Source organism: Antechinus flavipes, chromosome 1 (genome assembly GCF_016432865.1).
Source record: "Antechinus flavipes isolate AdamAnt ecotype Samford, QLD, Australia chromosome 1, AdamAnt_v2, whole genome shotgun sequence".
NCBI classification, from domain to species: domain Eukaryota; kingdom Metazoa; phylum Chordata; class Mammalia; order Dasyuromorphia; family Dasyuridae; genus Antechinus; species Antechinus flavipes.
Window position 1 is genome coordinate 168748024 of NC_067398.1, and position 19781 is coordinate 168767804.

At 33.8% G+C, this 19781-nt stretch overlaps 1 protein-coding gene across 2 annotated transcripts in view; it reads left to right on the top strand.

The window, feature by feature from the left end:
* Window positions 1–19781, top strand: part of XRCC4 (X-ray repair cross complementing 4) — a 362270-nt gene that overhangs the window by 166693 nt on the left and 175796 nt on the right. For both annotated transcript variants that reach the window (XM_051992989.1, XM_051992998.1), the window contains exon 4: window positions 11102–11268. In XM_051992989.1, the coding sequence (XP_051848949.1) occupies window positions 11102–11268 (167 nt within the window). The remainder of the gene's footprint in view (window positions 1–11101; window positions 11269–19781) is intronic.

A 19781-nucleotide genomic window follows, 5' to 3' on the forward strand; every position in this document is an offset into this window, starting at 1 on the left:
ACATAGGACTAGAAAGTGGAAATTAAATTTAGCAAATGGAAACAATTTTAGATAGGTGCTTCTCATGGGAATGAAGTGAGCTAAAGAGCAAAACTTATTTGTTAAAATGTACTTAAGGAATTTTAATTGAATAGATTTGACCTCTCCTTTGCAAAAAGCCCTTGTAAGCTTCATTGATATAGTGTTGTTAGCATCTGTTTATTTTGTCATACTAGGTAGAAAAATGAATAGGTTGCTTTTTCCATTTTCTTTGCTGCTGAATTTTCAGTCACTATACTTATGATCCAAGTGTGGTATGAGTGCTTTATCCCTTTTGCCTGACTAAAGCTTTCAAGTGATGAAAAACGGCTTCCTTTCTAAAAATGTCTTAGTCAAAGCTGTCTGGCAGTTGTGATAATGAGATAATTTGGTGTCATTTTATGGGTTCAAGTTTTGCTTATAGTGTAATCTGGCTTCTAAAAATAAAATAAGCTTTAGTTTGTCAGTTGCTCTATTTTGGCTTAAAGAGCAATATTATATAAACTGAAAAAGAATATTCGAACATTTATCTTGGAAGACAATGTCACGTAGAGAACTTTAATGAGATGATTGCTGCAATTTATTTTCATTCTCCATATCTGGGATTACTAACTTGAGGCTTCCAGATTTGCTTTTTAAAAATCTGGTACTGGGGGCAGCTGGGTGGCACCAGCTGTGGATAAAGCACCAGCCCTGAAGTCAGGAGGATCTAAGTTCAAATCTGGCCTTAAACACTTAACATTGTGTGACCCTGGGCAAGTTATTTGACCCCACTTGCCTCCGGGGGAAAAAAAAATGGTACCAGTATTTCAATATAATTGGTTTTCTTTGGTATAGTCTTATATATTTCACTTTTATCTACTTAAAAACATTATTCAAAGAAAGGGTCTATGGGCTTTCCCAGCTTGTTAGAGAGGCCTATAACTCACAAAAGATTAAGAATCACTGCTTTAAACTATTTCCATGTAAGTGCACTCTTTCCACTACATATTGTAGTTCAGCCATATATGACCCATGAGCCCATGTGTTTTTGTTTTTGTTTTTCTTTTGTTTTGGGCAGAGATACTAGAATGATTTGCTATTTTCTTCTCTAGTTCATTTTATAGATGAGGAATCTAGGCAAATAGTAGTAAGTGACTTGCTCAGGGTCACACAGCTACTGTCTCAGACCACAATTGAATTCAGGAAGTTGAGTCTTCCTGACTTCAGGACCAGCACTCTATCCATTGTGCCACCCAGCCACACAATAGTATCACTCTATTGTGCTAATACTAGGATATAATAATTAAAATAGGTAATAATATATGATAACACATGAAAAGTTTAAGCAAATAACTGTTAGAACTTCTATGTAGTGGAGACAGTGCTAGGCCTGAAATCAGAAAAACTCCAGTTTCAATCTGTCCCTAAGCACTCAGTAGCTATGTGACTCTGGGTCAAGTCACTTAAATCTCTGCCTCAGTTTTTTAGATTATAGAATGGAGATAACAATAGCACTACTCACAGAGTTATTATGAGGATTATATGAGATATTTCTAATAAACATTTTGCCCAGTGCCGGAAACACAGTTGGTGCTCTATAAGTGCTTATTCCATCCCTCCTGCTGAATTTAGGGCAGTGAGGGAAGGCTTCGTGGAGAGGTAGCATTTCACAGATTGTTGGAAATGGAAGGGATCTTCTAGATCAATCATATCATTTTAGAACAATAGAAAACAAGACACAACAAGGCAGAATGACTTCTCTAAGTTTATATAGCTACTTAGTCACAGAGCAAGGGCTAAGACTCAATGTGTTAATGACTTGGGTAAAGGCATAGATCTTTTCATGGCATAACACACTATTCTGTAAGATCTTGACAGGGAAGAGCACTGACTACATCTAATAATACAATATTTAAAAGATATGAAGGTGAAGTTTTCACTTGCTTTAAAGAATCAGTTTTTAAGATGAAACAGTGGTACTGAGAAAAGTCTGGGGTTTTAATGTACTATAAACTTGATATGTATCAATAGTATGATATGGAAACTAAGAAAAAATGTTGAGCCACATGAAGAGAAACAGTACTTTTAGGAAGGAAGGAGGTCAAACCACATCTGCAGTGTTCAGTTCCAAACACTACATTTTAAGAAAGACATGACAAAAATTAAAAAAAAAAATCTTAACACTATCTTAAAGACAGCCAGTCATTATGGGGAAAGATTCCAAAACATACCACATAAGTATCTGTGGGGAAAATGAGGAATTTTTAAGCTGGAGAAAAAAAGCTAAGGAATACATGGTGATATTCATTAAGTTTATGAAAATCTGACAAATTCAGAAAGACTTGAGAGAACTTTATTATCTGATGTGGAATGAAGTGGACAATAGCAAAATGGACAATTTGTGACCACTTCACACAGTCTAATAAAGGTAGGAGTAAAGAACTGGGGAGGAAGGGAAAAAAGAAGAGGGACCCTAGGAAGAAGAGGAAGTTCAGTCAGATGGGAAATGATGAAGGGCTTTCTCTGGCCCCCTTCTTCAGAGGATCTAAAAGGAGAGCTCCAAAAACCACCCTTGTTCCTTTCTAATCAGAGGAAAACAAGGTACCAGAGGCAGATTCTGAAAAAGAAGGGTATTCCCAGCATTTAGGACAGGGTGAGTAAAAACTTGAAGCCAGAAGACCTTACAGCATATATATCTAAATTGATCAAAGCATTTTGAGAGAAATATAATGAAATAATTCCAAAAAGATAGAGTGACACTAACTTTTGAGAACTTAAATGCCAAATTTTTCTGAACTTTATTTAATAGATAATAGTAAGAAATAATTCAAAGGTTTTGAGCTGAGAAATAATGACTACATCTGTGTAAAAGAAAAAGATATCTAGTTGTGGTATAAAAGAAGTCTCACATAATTCTAAATTATCTTCTTAATTTTAAATGATTAATTCAAAGCAAATATATTAATCCATAGCTCCATCAAAAGTGAATTATATTGCTTATCTGCCTCCAACCCCTTTAGCACTGATTTTTTTTCCCATCTTTGTCAATTTAATGGAATTGAAAAATTAAGAAGAAATATCTGAGTGATTTTATTTTCTTTTATTTTTAGTGCTTTTGAACATTTTTTTCAGAGAGTTATTTATAGTTTACACTTCTTTTGACTATCATTTTCTACCCTTAAATATTGGGAAATGACTCTTAGTCTTAGAAATTTGTGTCAATTTTCTGTAGGTTTTGGATTTTATGCTTTTATCATCTATATTGAAGGTATGATTTTTTCTGCTTTTCATTTATTTTCTTTTAATATTATCTACATTTATTTGATTTTTGTAAGATTATTTAATTTTGTATAATAAAAACTATGTTTTCATCTTTTATAATCTTTGTTCATTATCCAATTATACATTCTTCCCCAATAAAAGTTATATAACATGCCATTCCCCTTTTATTTCTTAATAGTGTGATTTTTTTGTGCTTAGATAAATTATCCATTTGTGATTTATAATGTGATTTCAACCTGTCTAAATCTCTTTTCTGTGACAGTATTGTTTATATAAGATTCAACTTTGCTACTTTAAAGGCTTTGTCACAAAGACCAAATGACAGTGTGTGCAAATACTTTTTTAATTATATAAAATATAGGGTTGATAGAGAAAAGAGAATCTTAAGAGAAAACAAATGAATTGACCACAGGGATGGATTTTATGAGCTTATAGTGATTGAAAAAGAAAAGTAAAATGAAAACATTTTTCAAACCATAAAAATAATAATAAATGTGGTCCTAATTGAACTTGTATTGCTGTGTCCTAAGTTTAGCTAGTCTATGCTGAAGAAGAAAAAAGGTCTATTGTTTTTTCTTTAAACAGAATGGAGAGAGACCTAATAAAAATTGTCACAATACAGACAAATGATCCTTGAGACTCCTGGCAGAGTTTCTGAAATGTTAAGTAAGAACTCTTTAACTATGGTTTTCTTTTAGAAGATGTTAAACAATTTAATGAATATAAATCAGCCAGAGAGACTCACTCCCAGAGCTACCAATTCAAATAGTTGAAAGATCTAAGAACTACTTAACGTCTTTAAAAATAGTACTCTGGTGAATGAGGTGACATATAGGGACATTTTGCTAATCTTTAAATAGTTTTGTAAAACTGACTAATTTAGTCTTCAACATGTACATCATTGGAAGTGAATCTTGCCAAATAATTTTAAAATGTTAAATAAAAACATTCTTAAGGAATTCTTATGAAAACTTCTTAGGAGAAAATGTAGAATTGTGCTATGTAGATGACCTATAAAATCTGAAATACCATAAAGTTTTAGAAACAAATAAAAAATTCTTTAACAGTGTTATCCTAAAATAATCACAAAAGCTTATAATTAAAAGTAAAATAATAGTAATAAAAACTTTCAAATGCAACCATCCCCAAATTTAGTCAGCCCTTCCCACGCCCTAAAAAATACATAGTGCCTTTTTTCTATATTCCCCTCTCTTCATCTTTGTTCTACAGTTATTCAAGTGACAGCATATCTGAGTATGAGGGTAGCTTATTCTTAAGTATCTTTTATACTTTAGGAAAAGAAATAAGTACATTTGACTTCAAGAAGTTTCCAGCTTTCTTTCTTTCTTTCTTTCTTTCTTTTTTTGCTGAGGCAGTTGGAGTCAAGTGACTTTCCCAAGGTCACACAGCTAGGAAATGTTAAGTGTCTGAGATCAAATTTGAACTCAGGTCCTCCTGTCTCAGGGGTAGTGTTCTATCCACTACACCACCTAGCTGTATATAGCTTTTTAACTTAAAAAATTAAAAATATATAATTATATTTCTGGTGCTTTAAATAAAATATTGGATATTATATAGTACTTTTTTAAAAACAGAAGTTTTCAAATTATAGCTCATGAGAAAACTCATGAAAAGGACTTGGATAATTGTGAAACAATATTTTAATACTTTAACAAATCTATGATTTTGTTAGTTTGGGTAGTTTTTCCACTGACATAATCACAAACCCTCCATAGCTTCCTATCCTGTGTATTCTTACCCATTTTCCTGTGAATATTTTTTAGGGAAACTACCTAATGTGTTCATATAGACTTCCCTGGTTATATTTGTTTATTATGTTTGGAAGGTGCCAGTACAACACTTAGGTTGTCCATAGCTTATTGTTCTCTTTCTCTCTTTTTTTAAATTATAGTTTGTTTGTTTTTTTTTTATTGACAAAACAAATGCATGGATAATTTTTCAGCATTAATCCTTGCACAAACTTCTGTTCCATTATTGTTCTCTCTTGATACATAACTGGCACACACCTCTCTTAACTCATGCAGCTCCTTACTGGTATTTTTCATCCTACTACTTATGAACAAGTCATTGTTAGAAATATGTGGTACCACTTAAACCATTATGGTTCAATTTTTGTTGTCCTTTGGAGCAATTGAAATGCCGATTCTTCTGGAATTGTTATTTGAAGATTCTTAGCTATATAGCACAACTGGGTAATATTTAAAGAGTACAAATTCTAGATTTTTAAATTGGTGATCATTTTGGAAGTCATTGAACTCGTGGCATAATTTCCCGAAGGCAATTTGATCTAATTTCCTACTCCTTTTCAATTCTGGACATAGCCAATCTCCAAACTAGAATGCCTGTCTCCTGCTTTCTTTTGTTTTTAGAACATAGGTGGTCACTCTCTCTGACTTCTCAAGGAGGTGAGAATCCCAAAAAAGGAGGTGATCATGGCTTCCCTGACTATTCAAAAAAGGGCTGAAAACACCATAAAAGGAAATGATCACACCCTCCCTGATGTCTCAGAAAGGGAGATGAAAACACCAAAAGAAATGGGAAATCAAATCAGATTAATGGATTTCTGAAGGGTCTCACTCTTAAAACAGGACTACATAAATCCATCAATATGGGAGGTATTAAACATAATTACATAAATTACATAAGGACATAGTAACATAGGCTAGTAGTGATGTGACAAATAACATGAATCAACATGAGGAATTATACATATCTGAAAGTCCTAGAAATAGTCCAAAAAAGAATCTATTGTCCATTACTTCATGTGTCAGGAATCCAATAATTCCTGCAAGTTTTGAAGTCCTGCAATAGTTTCATCTTGGGTTAGGGAATCCAATGATTCTTGCAGATTTTGTTCTTGGGTTTTCTCTTTTGTTTCGAGATTTTTCTCTTTTTCTGTCTCTCTCCAGGTGCACATTGCCACCCATCTGTTTCCTTCTCCATCTGTAGAAATACAAGCAAACCCTTTTTCCCAAGCAGTTAACCTATCCCTTCTATTTACCATTTTTGGGATTTCTCCTCATCACCTGGCAATTATTGAAGCTGCTTGCACTGGATACTGCCCTTCTGTTGGGTTAAAAAAGCCTATATTCTCCCTAGTTATAATCCCTTTCTGCCATCTGATTGCTTTTCAGCTGATTAATCACATCAGAGTATTGAACTTCTAAAGGTGTAATCTCCACTGCCATCATGCCCCATCTGTCTTTTGTTTGATATCTTGGAGCTGGGCCCTGCCTCTTATTTCCCTGGGTCAATCTACATTCTGAGGCCCAGTGGAAACTCTTATTGCATTTTATACATGGGGCTTGGGGTCTCATTTTCTCACCCTGTCTTCTCACTCTATCTCTTTGTCTACATTGAGCTCTCAGATGTCCAATTTTTCCGTTGAAAGTATTGGCAAGTCTCTCTAGAAGTCCCTTGCCAAGAAGGACCCTATGTTCCCATATTTTGGATCATATCGTGGATATAATAAGCATTTGTACCCACTGTGGCACAGTGTCTTATGATCTCCTCTAAAGGAGCATCTTTGTGTAGTCCCCATATAATTCTTCTGCAAACCTCATTGGCATTTTCCTTAGCCAGTTGTCTTATCATAATTCTTATAGCTGCATTTTCTCCAATGATCCTTGTGACAGCTGTTTGCAAACATCCCACAAAATCAGAAAAAGGTTCATTGGGACCTTTCTCTATTTTTGTGAAGGCTTCCCCTCGATCTTTTCCTGGGAGGGAACCCCAAGCTTTTATAGCAATAATAGCAATTTGCTCATATGCTGCTAGGAAATAATTAATTTGTGCTGAATTCTCTGCATACTGACCTTCATTTGCTAGTTGGTCAAAGGTGATTTGTATCTTAATTCCAGTTTGTTTATTGTGTTGGACTTGAATCCTACATAAGTCACTATATTCCAAAAGCCACAACAAGTTTTGTCCAGGTTCTAAACATGTCCTTGCTATGGATTTCCAATCACTGGGGGTTAGGATTTCATAAGCCAAGTTATCTAGTAACATCTTAACATAAGATGATGCAGCCCCATAAAGAGTGCAACCCTTTTTCAAATCCTTAATTTTTTTCCAGATCAAAATGAGTGTATCTTTTCCATTGTTGACCTGAAGAGTCAAGCTCTTCAATCACATTTGTTACATTAGATATATCTTGTCCTTCTTTTTTAGCTTTAACTAGTGCCTTTTGTAATCTTGTCATCGGCTGCTTCATAGGTGGTGCTGATTGTGTTACTGCCTCTCTCCCTTTTCCTTCTCCCTCCATCCATGAAGGGTTAATTGAGGGAGGGAGGTCAGAGGATAGGGAATGACCTAATTTCTCTTGCTGTGAAGCACCACACTCAGAATTGTACTTTACTCCATTCTTATCTGATTCTTCATCGTTTTCATGTAGTTTATCTGGATCCTCCCCCTCCTTCTCTTTCTTCTTTTTCCTTATTCTATAACTTATATAATTTCTTAAAGCTAGTTGTATTAAATTATATGTATAAAGTGTTTCTTTGGACATTGAGTCAGGTCCATTATCATTGTAGTATTCACATAGTTGCTTTCCTACTAATTTACACTCTTCTGAATTTAATTCTTTTTCCTTAGAGAACCAAGTGTACTATACTGTTTCTAAAAGTTCAGTGATCTGCTCCCAAGTTACAATTAAACCTTGATTTTTTTATCAGTCTGACCAAGCTTTTGACACATTTTCTTTTCAGCAGAGAAATCTCTTTTCTAAATATTTGTCCCATTTTAGCTGGAATACTACTTTAACTCTTTACAAAGTTTCCTTCTTGTACTATTTCTGGGTCAGGGAGACTTTTCCACTGAAATCAGGATCGTGTCAGCCCCATAATCGGATACCAAAATGTAATGTTCTCTCTAAAATGTAATATTCTCTGTTGATGTTTTCTTGGGGTCTCTGGAGGCAGCTTTCGTTTCAGTTCAGTAATCACCACAAGTATAGCCAGGTGTTAAAACCTTTATTATCTTTTTCAAAGTCTTGTCTCCTTTCCTAGGGCCTGCTTAGCTTTCTTATAGTCCAGATTCTTTATTATCTCCTTCCTGGGGCTGGGCAGCTTTCTGGAGAGCCTTTCAGCCTCGCCTTGGTTTTAAGTGGGGGAAGTGCAGGAGGCCAGGCCAGCCATCAGGAAGATCAAAAATCGGAGATCGAATTGAATTTTTCCCCTTGCTTCTGAGAGCTTAAACTCCTGCCTCCAGTCTTTTGATTTTTCTCTAAATGTCTCTGAATCTCTCTGGCTGAGGCTTCTAGCTTATATGTTCCACACGGAGTACAAACCAATCATTATATCACTAGGAAACCATTATTTGTTGTAGGATTAAATCAATGCTAAATTAGATTTAACCATTGTCTTCTCAATTTCACTGAGTACCTTGTTTCAAGTTCTGGCCCATAACATTGTCAGAAATGTACCTACTGAGGAGGCAACAAGAGAGTGAGACCATTACTACCACCTCCATCCTAGAATAGTGCTCCCTTCAGTTCTGAGCTCATGAGTCTCAGGAATAACAATGACACTGAGATCACCAATCTTGCTTTCAGCCTTGGTCTAGCCATAATTTCCTAGGGGATGGGAAGGGAGTCTGTTATTCTCTCTCCCACCTATACTACTCACCAACCATCTAATACCAATGAGGAGGAAAACTGAGAGTCTCTTATAATGGCAATGCTGTCCTCATTACTGTCCCTGCTTCTAACTTCCACCTCTCCCCCCACCCCCCCAATCATCACTGAGGGTAGCATTCTTGTGGAGAAGATTCCCATTATTCCTGCCAGCACTAACACCAATTTTTACCAAAGGCGATAAACATAAGTGTCCTCTTCTACCTTCCTCCTACTCTGCTTCCAGTGCCCAGCCTCCCCCAGACATCACCCAGGGGAGTAACCCTTGTGGAGATTCAACTGGTAACCAAGATCAGCACCGTGGCTTCTGAAGGCCTGGAAAGAGAAGTTCATGGAACCTAAGTCCAAGTAACAGATGTTATTTTATCAGAGGAAATGGCATCTGCTTTACTGTTGCACTCTAAAGATCACTGGGCCTTTCCGTTTGACTTGCCCCTGTAACTTTCTCTGGATGCTGACTCTTCCCAATCAAGTATGAGCTTGCTTTTCAATTTGTCTTCCTAGCACATACCACAGTGCTCTTTGCTCATAAAAGTGCTTAACAAACAGTTTCCATTATTCACTAATTCATCATTTGCTTCTATATAATGTATTAATCATGTTATCTCTTATACATTATGAATTTCCCCACTACCAGTTTTGATATAGTCTAAGTTGACTTAGGAAGCTAAATGGAAATTTGGGGGACTTTTGTGGAAGCCACAGATGACATGTAAAGACTAGCAGATGACACAAAAAAGTTTAGAAACTCAGAAATGTATCAAATATATGTTGTATAATATCAGCATATTTTAATTTTTGAACACAATAATAATTCAGACATCTCTGGTATGCAGGGAGGGCTAAAAATCATGTCCTAGTCTAAAGGGATAATTATTAACATAATATATGATAGAAATGTTAAAATACATAACTGCAGGCCACGTTGCAGCTAGAGTGCTGCCTGAATTATATAATATAAGTGGAAAATACTTTAAATAATGTTGATATGTATATGTCAATTATGTATACAGCAGACATCCTTATGTACTGTTTAGTGGCCTTTATTTCTATTTAAGTTTGACATCACTGGTACAGTGGATAGAAGACAGATTTTGGAATTAGAAAGACTTTGTATCAAGTCCTACTTCTGACACATATTAACTCTATGACTTTGGATAAACCACTTAATCCTTTGTGTCCCAGATGGTTCTTCAAGGATATGAAGTCATATTCCTAACATATTGTCATAGGCAGTTTCCATAATTGCCATTTTCCTAACTTAATGAAATTATAGTTCAGGTACAAAAAGCTCTCAAACGAAAGGTAAAACATATTACTACATAGCTGACCTGTTCTTATTTGTGTTTTTAGACACTAATTTTAGATGGAGGACTTAAATACATACCTTTTCCTTCTGAGTTTTTGGTATGCAGTGGTAAAACAATTTTACTGATATCCTACAATTCTCCCCTTTCCCTGAGCTATAAATATTAAAAAAAACAAAACAAACCTTTAAGCACTATTAATTTAAATGTTATGCGCTTCCCATAGACATTACTAAAGATTAGCATTAAAATGTATTGATATAAATATTTTTAACTGAATAAAGAGAATGAAGATTAGATTTGTTACAAATAAACAAATGGTATTCTCCATTAGGCATTTAGGTGGTACTGTGGATAAGTGCCAAGCTTGAAGTCAAGAAGACTTATCTTCCTCTGGTTAGACTTGAACTTAGACACCAGCTTTGTGTCCTTAGTCATGTCACTTAAAACTGTCTACCTCCGTTCTTCATTTGCAAAATGAGCTGGAGAAGTAAATAGCAAACCACTGCAGTGACTTTGCCAAGAAAACTCCAAAGGATATCACAAAGAATGGAACATTATTGAACATTGATTTTTTTTTTGTAGTTATAGATAACATACTGTTTTTTTTTTTTTTATGGGTCTTATAGGTTGTATTTTTATTCCCATTATAAACATGAATAAGACAAATTACATTGACAAAATATTTGCATTTCTCCCTAATATTTAAAATGTTCAAGTAAAGTAATATTTGTGCTTTAAGTTTTTGCCTCTTTAAAAAACAAACAAGAAAAACTTACAATAAAACCTTAGGTTTGAAACCAGATTGCTTAATCATTCTAAGTCACCAGAAATTAATACAGCTTTTCTTTTGTCCTAGTTTATACTTGGATCACTGAACCTGCAGAAGGTCTCAAGCCCAGCTGAAGTCATCCAAGAACTGATGAGCTATTGCCTAGACTGTATGGCTGACCAGCTCGCCAAGAACAGACACCTGCAGAGAGAGAATGAGATGCTTCAGAGGGACTGGAGCGATGTCCAAAAACGGTGGGTTGGTTGATTGCATCTAGGACACACTGCACTTTTGGAATAGTTTTAGAAACATCATGTGTTTGTGAATTCATATGTATTTTTTAAATTAAACTTTGACTTAGAATAAATATTTTATTCAGTTATAGGTACCAAAGTCATTCCTTATCTAATACTGATTTTTATGACTGTGTTTTCAGGCTAATGATGCTCTCTCTGTGAATAGTCTGTTGCAAATTTTTCCCAGTATGTGAAAATATTTTTTTTTAATTTTTACTATCAGTTCCTCTCACTTATTTTTAAATAATTAAAAATGTCATTAGAAAGTTCTCATTAGAGAGAGGGTTTATCAAGAAAGCAGACATGTTTGAAATAGTAGGAATTATAATTTTCTCAGTTTAGATTTGTGTGTATTTGACCTTCATGGCAATATTGGCTACTATCAATCAATCAACCAATAAACTTATTTATTAAGCATCTTTAAAAAAAAAGAAATTTCTTACCAGATATCAATGCAAACAATTAAACTTGCTTATAACTACTTACATTTAGAGTAATTAATTTAAATAATATTTTTTCAGCACCTCTCTCTAAATTCTCAGCAGATTTTTCTATTCTTTTCCTTTCTACTCTTTCCCTTTCCTTTCTCCCCTCCCTGTCTTTTAGATCTTTTTCTTTTTCCCCTCCCCTAAAAGGGCAACAGGCAGCAAAAGTTTGTGTGTAACCTTTCCATGACAAAGATAGAATATTTGATAGTTATCCTTGAGATAATAAGAAGTCATAGGAATTTACTGATTGAAATGGGGTGAGCATGATATACTCACATTATGCTTAAGAAAAATTACTTTGACAGTTGTGTGAAGAAGACACTTAAGAAAATGAGAACAAATAGTTGGGATTTTATAAACAGTAGTTCAGAGGAGAGGTGGCAAGTATCTAAAAGAGAGTGGTAGTTGAATGAGTGAAGATATGGGGAACATGTGAGAGAGATAATATTTAGAAAAAATGACAAGATCTGGCAGCTTAAGTTTCTTGTTTGTAAAATAACATTATTTCAGTACATGCCCTGAATTAATGTGTATAGACTAAATGTTTGGAAGGATCATAAGTATATGTGTGTGTTTTACACACATACATACACACATTGGGAGCCACTCCCCCAATCTTCTATCACACATTTGAGGTCTCCAAAAGATAATTAAAAATCAATATTTTTAGTTAATTTCAGGCTTCTTAGGAGAATCTTAAAGGCCTGGGTTTCTTGTGCTGTTATTCATAATTTCTCATGGTATGCTTCCCATTAACAATCTGTCAGTAGCCTCAATTAACTTTTCTAAAAGGTACTTACTGAGGTGATATAATAAGAACAATGGATATTAATCATTTCCCTCAAAATCCTGGAGCACATTCTCCCACAAATGCATATGTGGTCCCAGAAAGTGCAGGCTCTCCCACACTAGGCAAGTGTAAGTACAGTGGTAGTGAGACACTCATGTAGAGGTTAACTTTAGATACTTTCTAGCTAGGTGATCCTGAACAAGTCACTTAATCTCTACCTCACTTCCTCAACTGTAAAATGGGAATAATTAGATCATATACTATTGTTGTATATGAATCAAATGAAATTTTTATAAAGTGTTTAATATAGTTCCTCACACAAGGTAGATGCTTAACAAGTGCTTTTTTATTTCCCTTCTGCTTATTAATGTTTTTAGGCTTGAAAATCTTTTCTTAAATCCAAAACTACTATTCTTCTATTGTAGAGAGCCAGAACTCTGGAGAAGTATACTTGAAACAAGGTATTAACTCAGAGGAATTGATGAGACAATGATTGTCTAGTTTACATGTATACTTAGTACTTAGCATGGTGATATAATGGTTCTTTAAGTTCACACATGCGTAGTGTGCTCTAATGATATAATTGTAATAAGGTATATAAGGACCAACAAAAACTAGAAGAGAGACCTTCCATCTCCCACCATCCTGGTGGGTTTTTTTTTTTTGCCTTCTGCATTCTTCTACTAAGAGCAAGCCCCATCTGAAGGTCCCCCAAAAAGCTAGCCTGGTCCCAGGCAAAGGAGACAGACTGTAAAGGAGATAATAAAGCCTTTGGACTTTATTCCTGACTATTCTTGTGGTGATTATTCTGAAACCAAGGCCCATTTGGAGGACTTCCAGAAAGCTAGCCAGAACATTACATTCCATGATACAAAGAATCATGCTTCTTTCAGTTTATTTTCAGTCTTCTCAAATTTTTCATAGTATTACTGGGCTTCTGCATTTATTCATTGTCTCCTGGAAATCCATTTTCTGTGATCTTGCCAGAATAATTGTCTGCTATTACATAGGCAAAAGTATGAGATTTGGGAGCGAGAAGAGAGAGAGAAACCTCCTTTCACACAAGAATAATTCCTTTTCAGCATTTTGGTTTGAGCTCTGGGAGTGGAATCCTTAGCTCTTAAACTCAGGAATCTACTCTTTCACCACTAGCCTGGTTCAACACCTGAAAGACTCACTGACTGGTGAACAACTGAACTCTCTCTATTATTTAAAACCTCTCAGAGATTATGGTTAGCTTTATTTAGCAAATCAGCTGTTCCTTTCTTGGCCCAATCAAAACAGTTTAAATTTCATAATGAGACCACAATGAGACTTGTTCATACATGCATTATGTCTGTTAACTTGATTCAAATAAGCTATCTGGACATTCTGTATTTACATTTTATATATATAATCACATATACAGACATTCATTCTCCATTTTCTTTTCCTCTTTGACTCTCCTCTTGAAAACTCTGAGTGAGGAAACTCAGTATAAATCAGGTTTTTGTTCTGTCATGTGAAGTTTTAGAGGATTGCCTAGGTCTCTTGAGAGTAGTAGTAACTTTGTAACTATTAGTTCCAACTTCAAGACCGCCATATTGGAAGTAGCATGTCATAGATGAGATAGAATGTTAGAATGTTTCATTCATAAAATGAGGAAATTATATTAATTGCACTTAAGGTCTCTTACAATTCAAAATTTAAGATCCTGTGATCCTATATATATTATTTGTAGATGTTAGATAATGAATTATATGTAGATATATTAGATAGATAGATAGATAGATAGATAGATAGATAGATAGATAGATAGATGAGACTAACAGGTAGTCAGGTATAGAGTTATATACCTGCAATCTATTGATTTCTGAATCATATTATAAGCCCATAAAAAATAATAGTAAATAAGTATCTGTTTACAACTTTGATCTTACTTTTAAACTTATAATCTAAAATTGTATAAAGATATTCTGTTGTTTGTTCTGCATAAGATCACTGATTGATAGTTGTAGGGATTCTATTGTGTTGACATTATCCATGCATGAGAGAATGCTTTGAGAGCAGTGAATGATTTTAGCATCTTGTTGAGATGATGTTGATGGATTATATGCTCAGTTGAAAGAAATTATTTCTATATGGATCTAAAGAGATTTTAAAAATTAGATATATTCATGTCATGTCACTAGTGACTTTAATTACATGTAGAAAAAATTAAGTTTCTCACAATTATTTTTATCTCCAGTGTCATAAAATTTTTAATAAAGCAAATTAATTTAATTTCATTCCATACAAATAATTGCATCCTATGTAATCCAGAGTTTGAAAAGAGTATATCCAATTAATTTACATTTTTTCTAATTTAATTATAAAATAATAGATATTAAGCATTTAGCATTGAAGGGCATCTTGTGATTTGAAATTATCACTTGGTGTGTGTGCTTTTGTGTTTTAGTAAACAGATCAAATTAAAGGTGATGAGCTTATTCTTTATAAATAGTGTCTGCAAAATTCAGAGCACCTTATGATGAAAGGAGCTATCTACAAATTACCCACAAAAATGCAAACTGGGTATTTGGTACTTGAACAAATTAGTCTAAAATGATTGCCAGAGGCTAGATGAAGACTTTCTCATCAATATTCAATACCACTTCCTTGAGTGGAAAGCAGAAGTAAGAATATGAGACAGCTGATGCACGACCTGACTCCCTGACATACAGATGAGAACAAAGAAGTTTGTTGGATTTTATTTTTTGAACTATCCAAAAATAGACAGATTTTGGCTTGTGATAGGCAGAAAATTTCATAAAATACTTCTATTGTGGTATCTTAGAGTGCTGAACTTGGGAGTCATGATGAATCTCACTTTGGATACTTACTAGCTGAGTATGCTTTGGCAAGTTTCTTAATGTCAGGCTGTCAATAAGTTTATTAAGTGCTAACAGGTTTTCTAATTGCTAGGGTGTCCTGGCATAAATATAGTTTCTTCCTTAAGGAGTTCACGTTACCATAGAGTAGTTAACATGCATCTCACAGAAGGGAGATAGAGTATTATGTGTGTCAGAAGCAACAGACAACCTGTTGAAGCTAGGTTGTAAAGTACAATGAGAAGAATATAGAATAAGAAGTTTAGAAAAATAAGAAGGGGGAAAATTGTGAAAGGCTTGGAAAGCCAAATAGAGGATTTTGTATTTGATCCTGGAGTCAATAGGGAACAAACAAAGTTTGCTGAGTTGGAGATAGGAATGGAGGTGACATGGTCAGACCTGTGCTTTAATAAAATCACTTTGGCGGATAAGTGGAGGATAGACTGGAATAAGGAAGAGACTGGTGGTAGGGAGATCCATAAGTGGTTATTGAAATAGTCTGTATAGTCTTTTTTTCCATGAAGTAATGAGGCCCTGCATTAGGGTGGGAGCTGTGTGACTAAAGAGAAAGGGAATCATTGGAACCATGTTGTGAAGGTAAAAATGACAAAACTTTGCAACAAATTGATGATGTGGAGTAAATATGACTCAAGGATGACATCCGGGTTTACAACTTGGATGATTGGGACATTATAAAAATGTCTGACCTTCATAATGATTGGAAAGAAAGATTTGCTTTGGCAAGAAGGACTGCCTACTTCTTCATGTGAGACCAAGGTGAAGGGGGAGATAATAGAAAAAAACAGATTAGCAATGTGGAGAAAGTAAGGACACTTGGCAGATGGAATCAGTATCTTTTGTTGAGTATGAGAGTTAAAGTAAGTTTGACTTTGGAGAATCTTAATGAGGCCTTTACAAAATTTCTCTCCTTTTCCATCTTATGCATCAGATTTTAGTACATAAACTACAACTGGCTGCCCTCTTTCCTTCTTGGCTTTGGATCATAATAGAAGGAGAGATGAGCAAGTGTTTCTTGAGAGAATTCTTTGAGGTGGGTGCTTCAGATATCATTATTACCATTTTACATAAAGACTACTGGTTTGATGACTTGTAACTTTTGGAGATAAAATTTAAAGCCATCTCTGCTGATCAAACATTCTTTTTTCACGAAGTGCTGCCTCATTGAATAGATCTATCAGAGCTCATATTCCAGTGACATAGCCTTTGAAAGTTTTTGAGTCATCTCTACATCATGAGACATTGGAGTGGTAACTTTATAGAGCATTATCAAGAATAAGAAATATTCATATTAATCTCTTTTGGTTTCATTTTAAACTTACCTTTGTATTTGTAGATCATATGTAATTTATTTCCCAAAATAGAAATCTAATTCAACAATTAATTCTTACTACTTTTTTTTTTCAAAACTATAGAGATAAAAGTTAACTTATGATATCATTCACAAAAGAAGAACTACTCTCTCCAGGTATCAGAAATGGCTTAAGGTTACCATACAGTCCCAATGCAGCCATTTAACATTCTAATAATATTGTCAGCTTTGTTCAGCCACTTTTGTTTTTGCTAAATGTACATTTGACATTTACATTGCAAAAGGACAAATTATCATGTACTATTTTCATCAGAAACATACTATTGGGTGACATAATCATAAATCAATGTACTTAAAAGAAATTTTAGAGTTGAAATTAAACAAATACTTTGTTTAATAATATATTTTTGCTTTATACATGCATAAAAATCAACTTTGAGTCCTGAAGTAGAAATCTTGGACTAATCATAATTATACATTTACATAAGCAAATATGTCTAATTAAATAGCCTTTCCCTCATGATTTATTTTTTATTGACAAAGTTTTAACCTTTTTTTGGATGATAATTTTTTAATAAATGTCAGCTGCTAAATATACTAATGTTCTTAGGAAATATTGAGATATGAATTTATTGTTGCAATAAATTTTTCTAGACTGCTCTGCTTTTTGAATAATTGTTTATTTTTTTAAATAATTTCTCTTCATTTTTCCATGCTATCAGATTGTCAGTTATCATTTATTGCTATGATTAGTGTGACTGTTTATGGCACTATTCATTTTCCATGCCTCGTTTTCCCCCTTAAATTTATGATCTCTAATTTGTTATGGCTTTGAAAACTAGATACCTAAGCTTATTATAATTATTTGTAACATAACATGTAAACAAGTTTTGTGCATGGTTTACAAGACTATGTGAATAGATTGTATGATCATTAGTGCAGGAACTTTGTGGTATTTGTTCTGGGTCAGAATATAGAGACCTTTTTGTTCCTGAACCAATTCACAGCCACATTTCAAAAGGACAAAGATGATAGTGAGCAGAGTTCTTGATAGGTGCAACACCTAATATTTTTTTAAAAAGGAAAAATCAGGAAGAAATATACTTCAATTATGTTTATATTGTCCTTCAAATTAATATTGATTTTTACTGCAGTAGTTTTTTTTATTTCAGGCACCAAGATTCATTTTTTTTTCCTTTTCTGAACTACCTAGGATATTTAATTATGATGCAACAATTGTGACAGTTTTCTCCAAATTAAGTCTTCAATTGAATATATAGAAACTGATCAGGCATGAATTTAATATAATAGGAAAACAATGTCAATACATATCTTATTTTCTCTCTATATAATTTTTTTTGCTCAGAATAAATGATATATTACTGTGTAGATATGAACATTTTATACAGTACATTTCTTGAGGTGTTCTTTAACCCTCTTATTTTTTGTAGTCACATCTGTAGTATTGAGTTTTCCATAATGGATTTCATTTATATAAAACAAATATATATGTATATTTTTATTACTATCCAATTCTGTGGTCATTTCAAAATTATTCTGCTATTTTTAAGGCTCTGGCCATGGCTGTCCCAATATTGATCTGTCTATAAAGTCACTATTCATATGAATATCATTAGATTTGGGTCTGTTATTTTTGTATTATGACCTTATGACATAAGTGACATATATAGACATATAAGTAACAATAATAGTAATGAGTATCTGTACTCATCTAATAGTTGTAGAATCAGTTTTTTTAAGTTAATAAATTCCCTTTGAAGTGATATAACACCTACAATAAATATTTGTTAAATGACTTCTGTGTGCAAAGCACTATGATATTCAATAGGATATATAAATTTTTTTTAAAAAATGACACCTTTAGACATGGAGCTGGTGGATTGTGTGAATGTATGAAAGTAAGAATATATAGGTAGAAACAACTAGAAGTTTAGTTTGATTGAAGCATAAGGCATTTTAAAGGTACATTTTGAAATGAGTAGAATATTTTTATGATGAATACAGAGAAGCATAGAAGCTGTCAATATATATTTTCATTAAAAAATTAGTTACTCCATCTTATGGAGTACTGAGAATGCCATGATAAAGAGTTTTGTTTGTTTTACCTGAAGAATAAGGGACAGTTGAAGATTTTTGAGACAGAGTAGTGATATAATCAAAGTTGTACATTAGGAAAATTATTTTTACTATTAAACAAAGAATGGATTAGAAAAAAGAGATATTGAAGACTGGAAGTCAAGTTGAAGGCAATGACAGTTTTCCAGGATGGAAGTAAAGCGTGTCTGAACTACTCTGATGGCAGTGTAACTTGAAGAGAAGGAGACATATAAGAAAAAATATATGAAGGTAGAATTGACAGAATATTAAGATTTTGAGGAAGAAGGGAAGAGGAGAGATGACAAAAAAGGTTTCTAGCTTGTATGATTATTAGAATGGTAATGCCATCAGTAGAAATAAGGAAGTTGAGGAGAAGGAGAGCAGATTAAAGGGAGAAGGTGATGTTATAGCTTTTGGGCTTCTTGAGTGAGGTACTAGAGAAATACCAGTTGGAATTATACTGTCAGCAGTTGGGGATATAGGCATAGAGCTCAGAATCAGACATGTAGAGCAAATAATTTCCTTCATAGAGATGATATTTGAAGCAATTGGAATATCTGTGATTAAGGTGGAAGAGAATGAAGAAAACCATGAAGCTGTGCTGCATAAGAAGATGTTGACTGAATGGAGGATAATGAATAGGGAAAATGAAAACAACAATAGTGACAATAACGTATATTTAAAAATTAAACATACTTACCTTAGACACGACTCCCTGGGAGTAGGATTTAAAGATTTCATGCTATGCCCAGAGGAGATAGAGCACTTATTTAGAAGGCAGAAGAGCAATTATTTTGAAGGCAGAGTCACTCCATTTTCATGGTGAGAAAAGTGTTAGCATTAAAAAGGAAAAAGGGCATTAGTTGACATCCAAACCATGAAAAAAGCAACTTGCT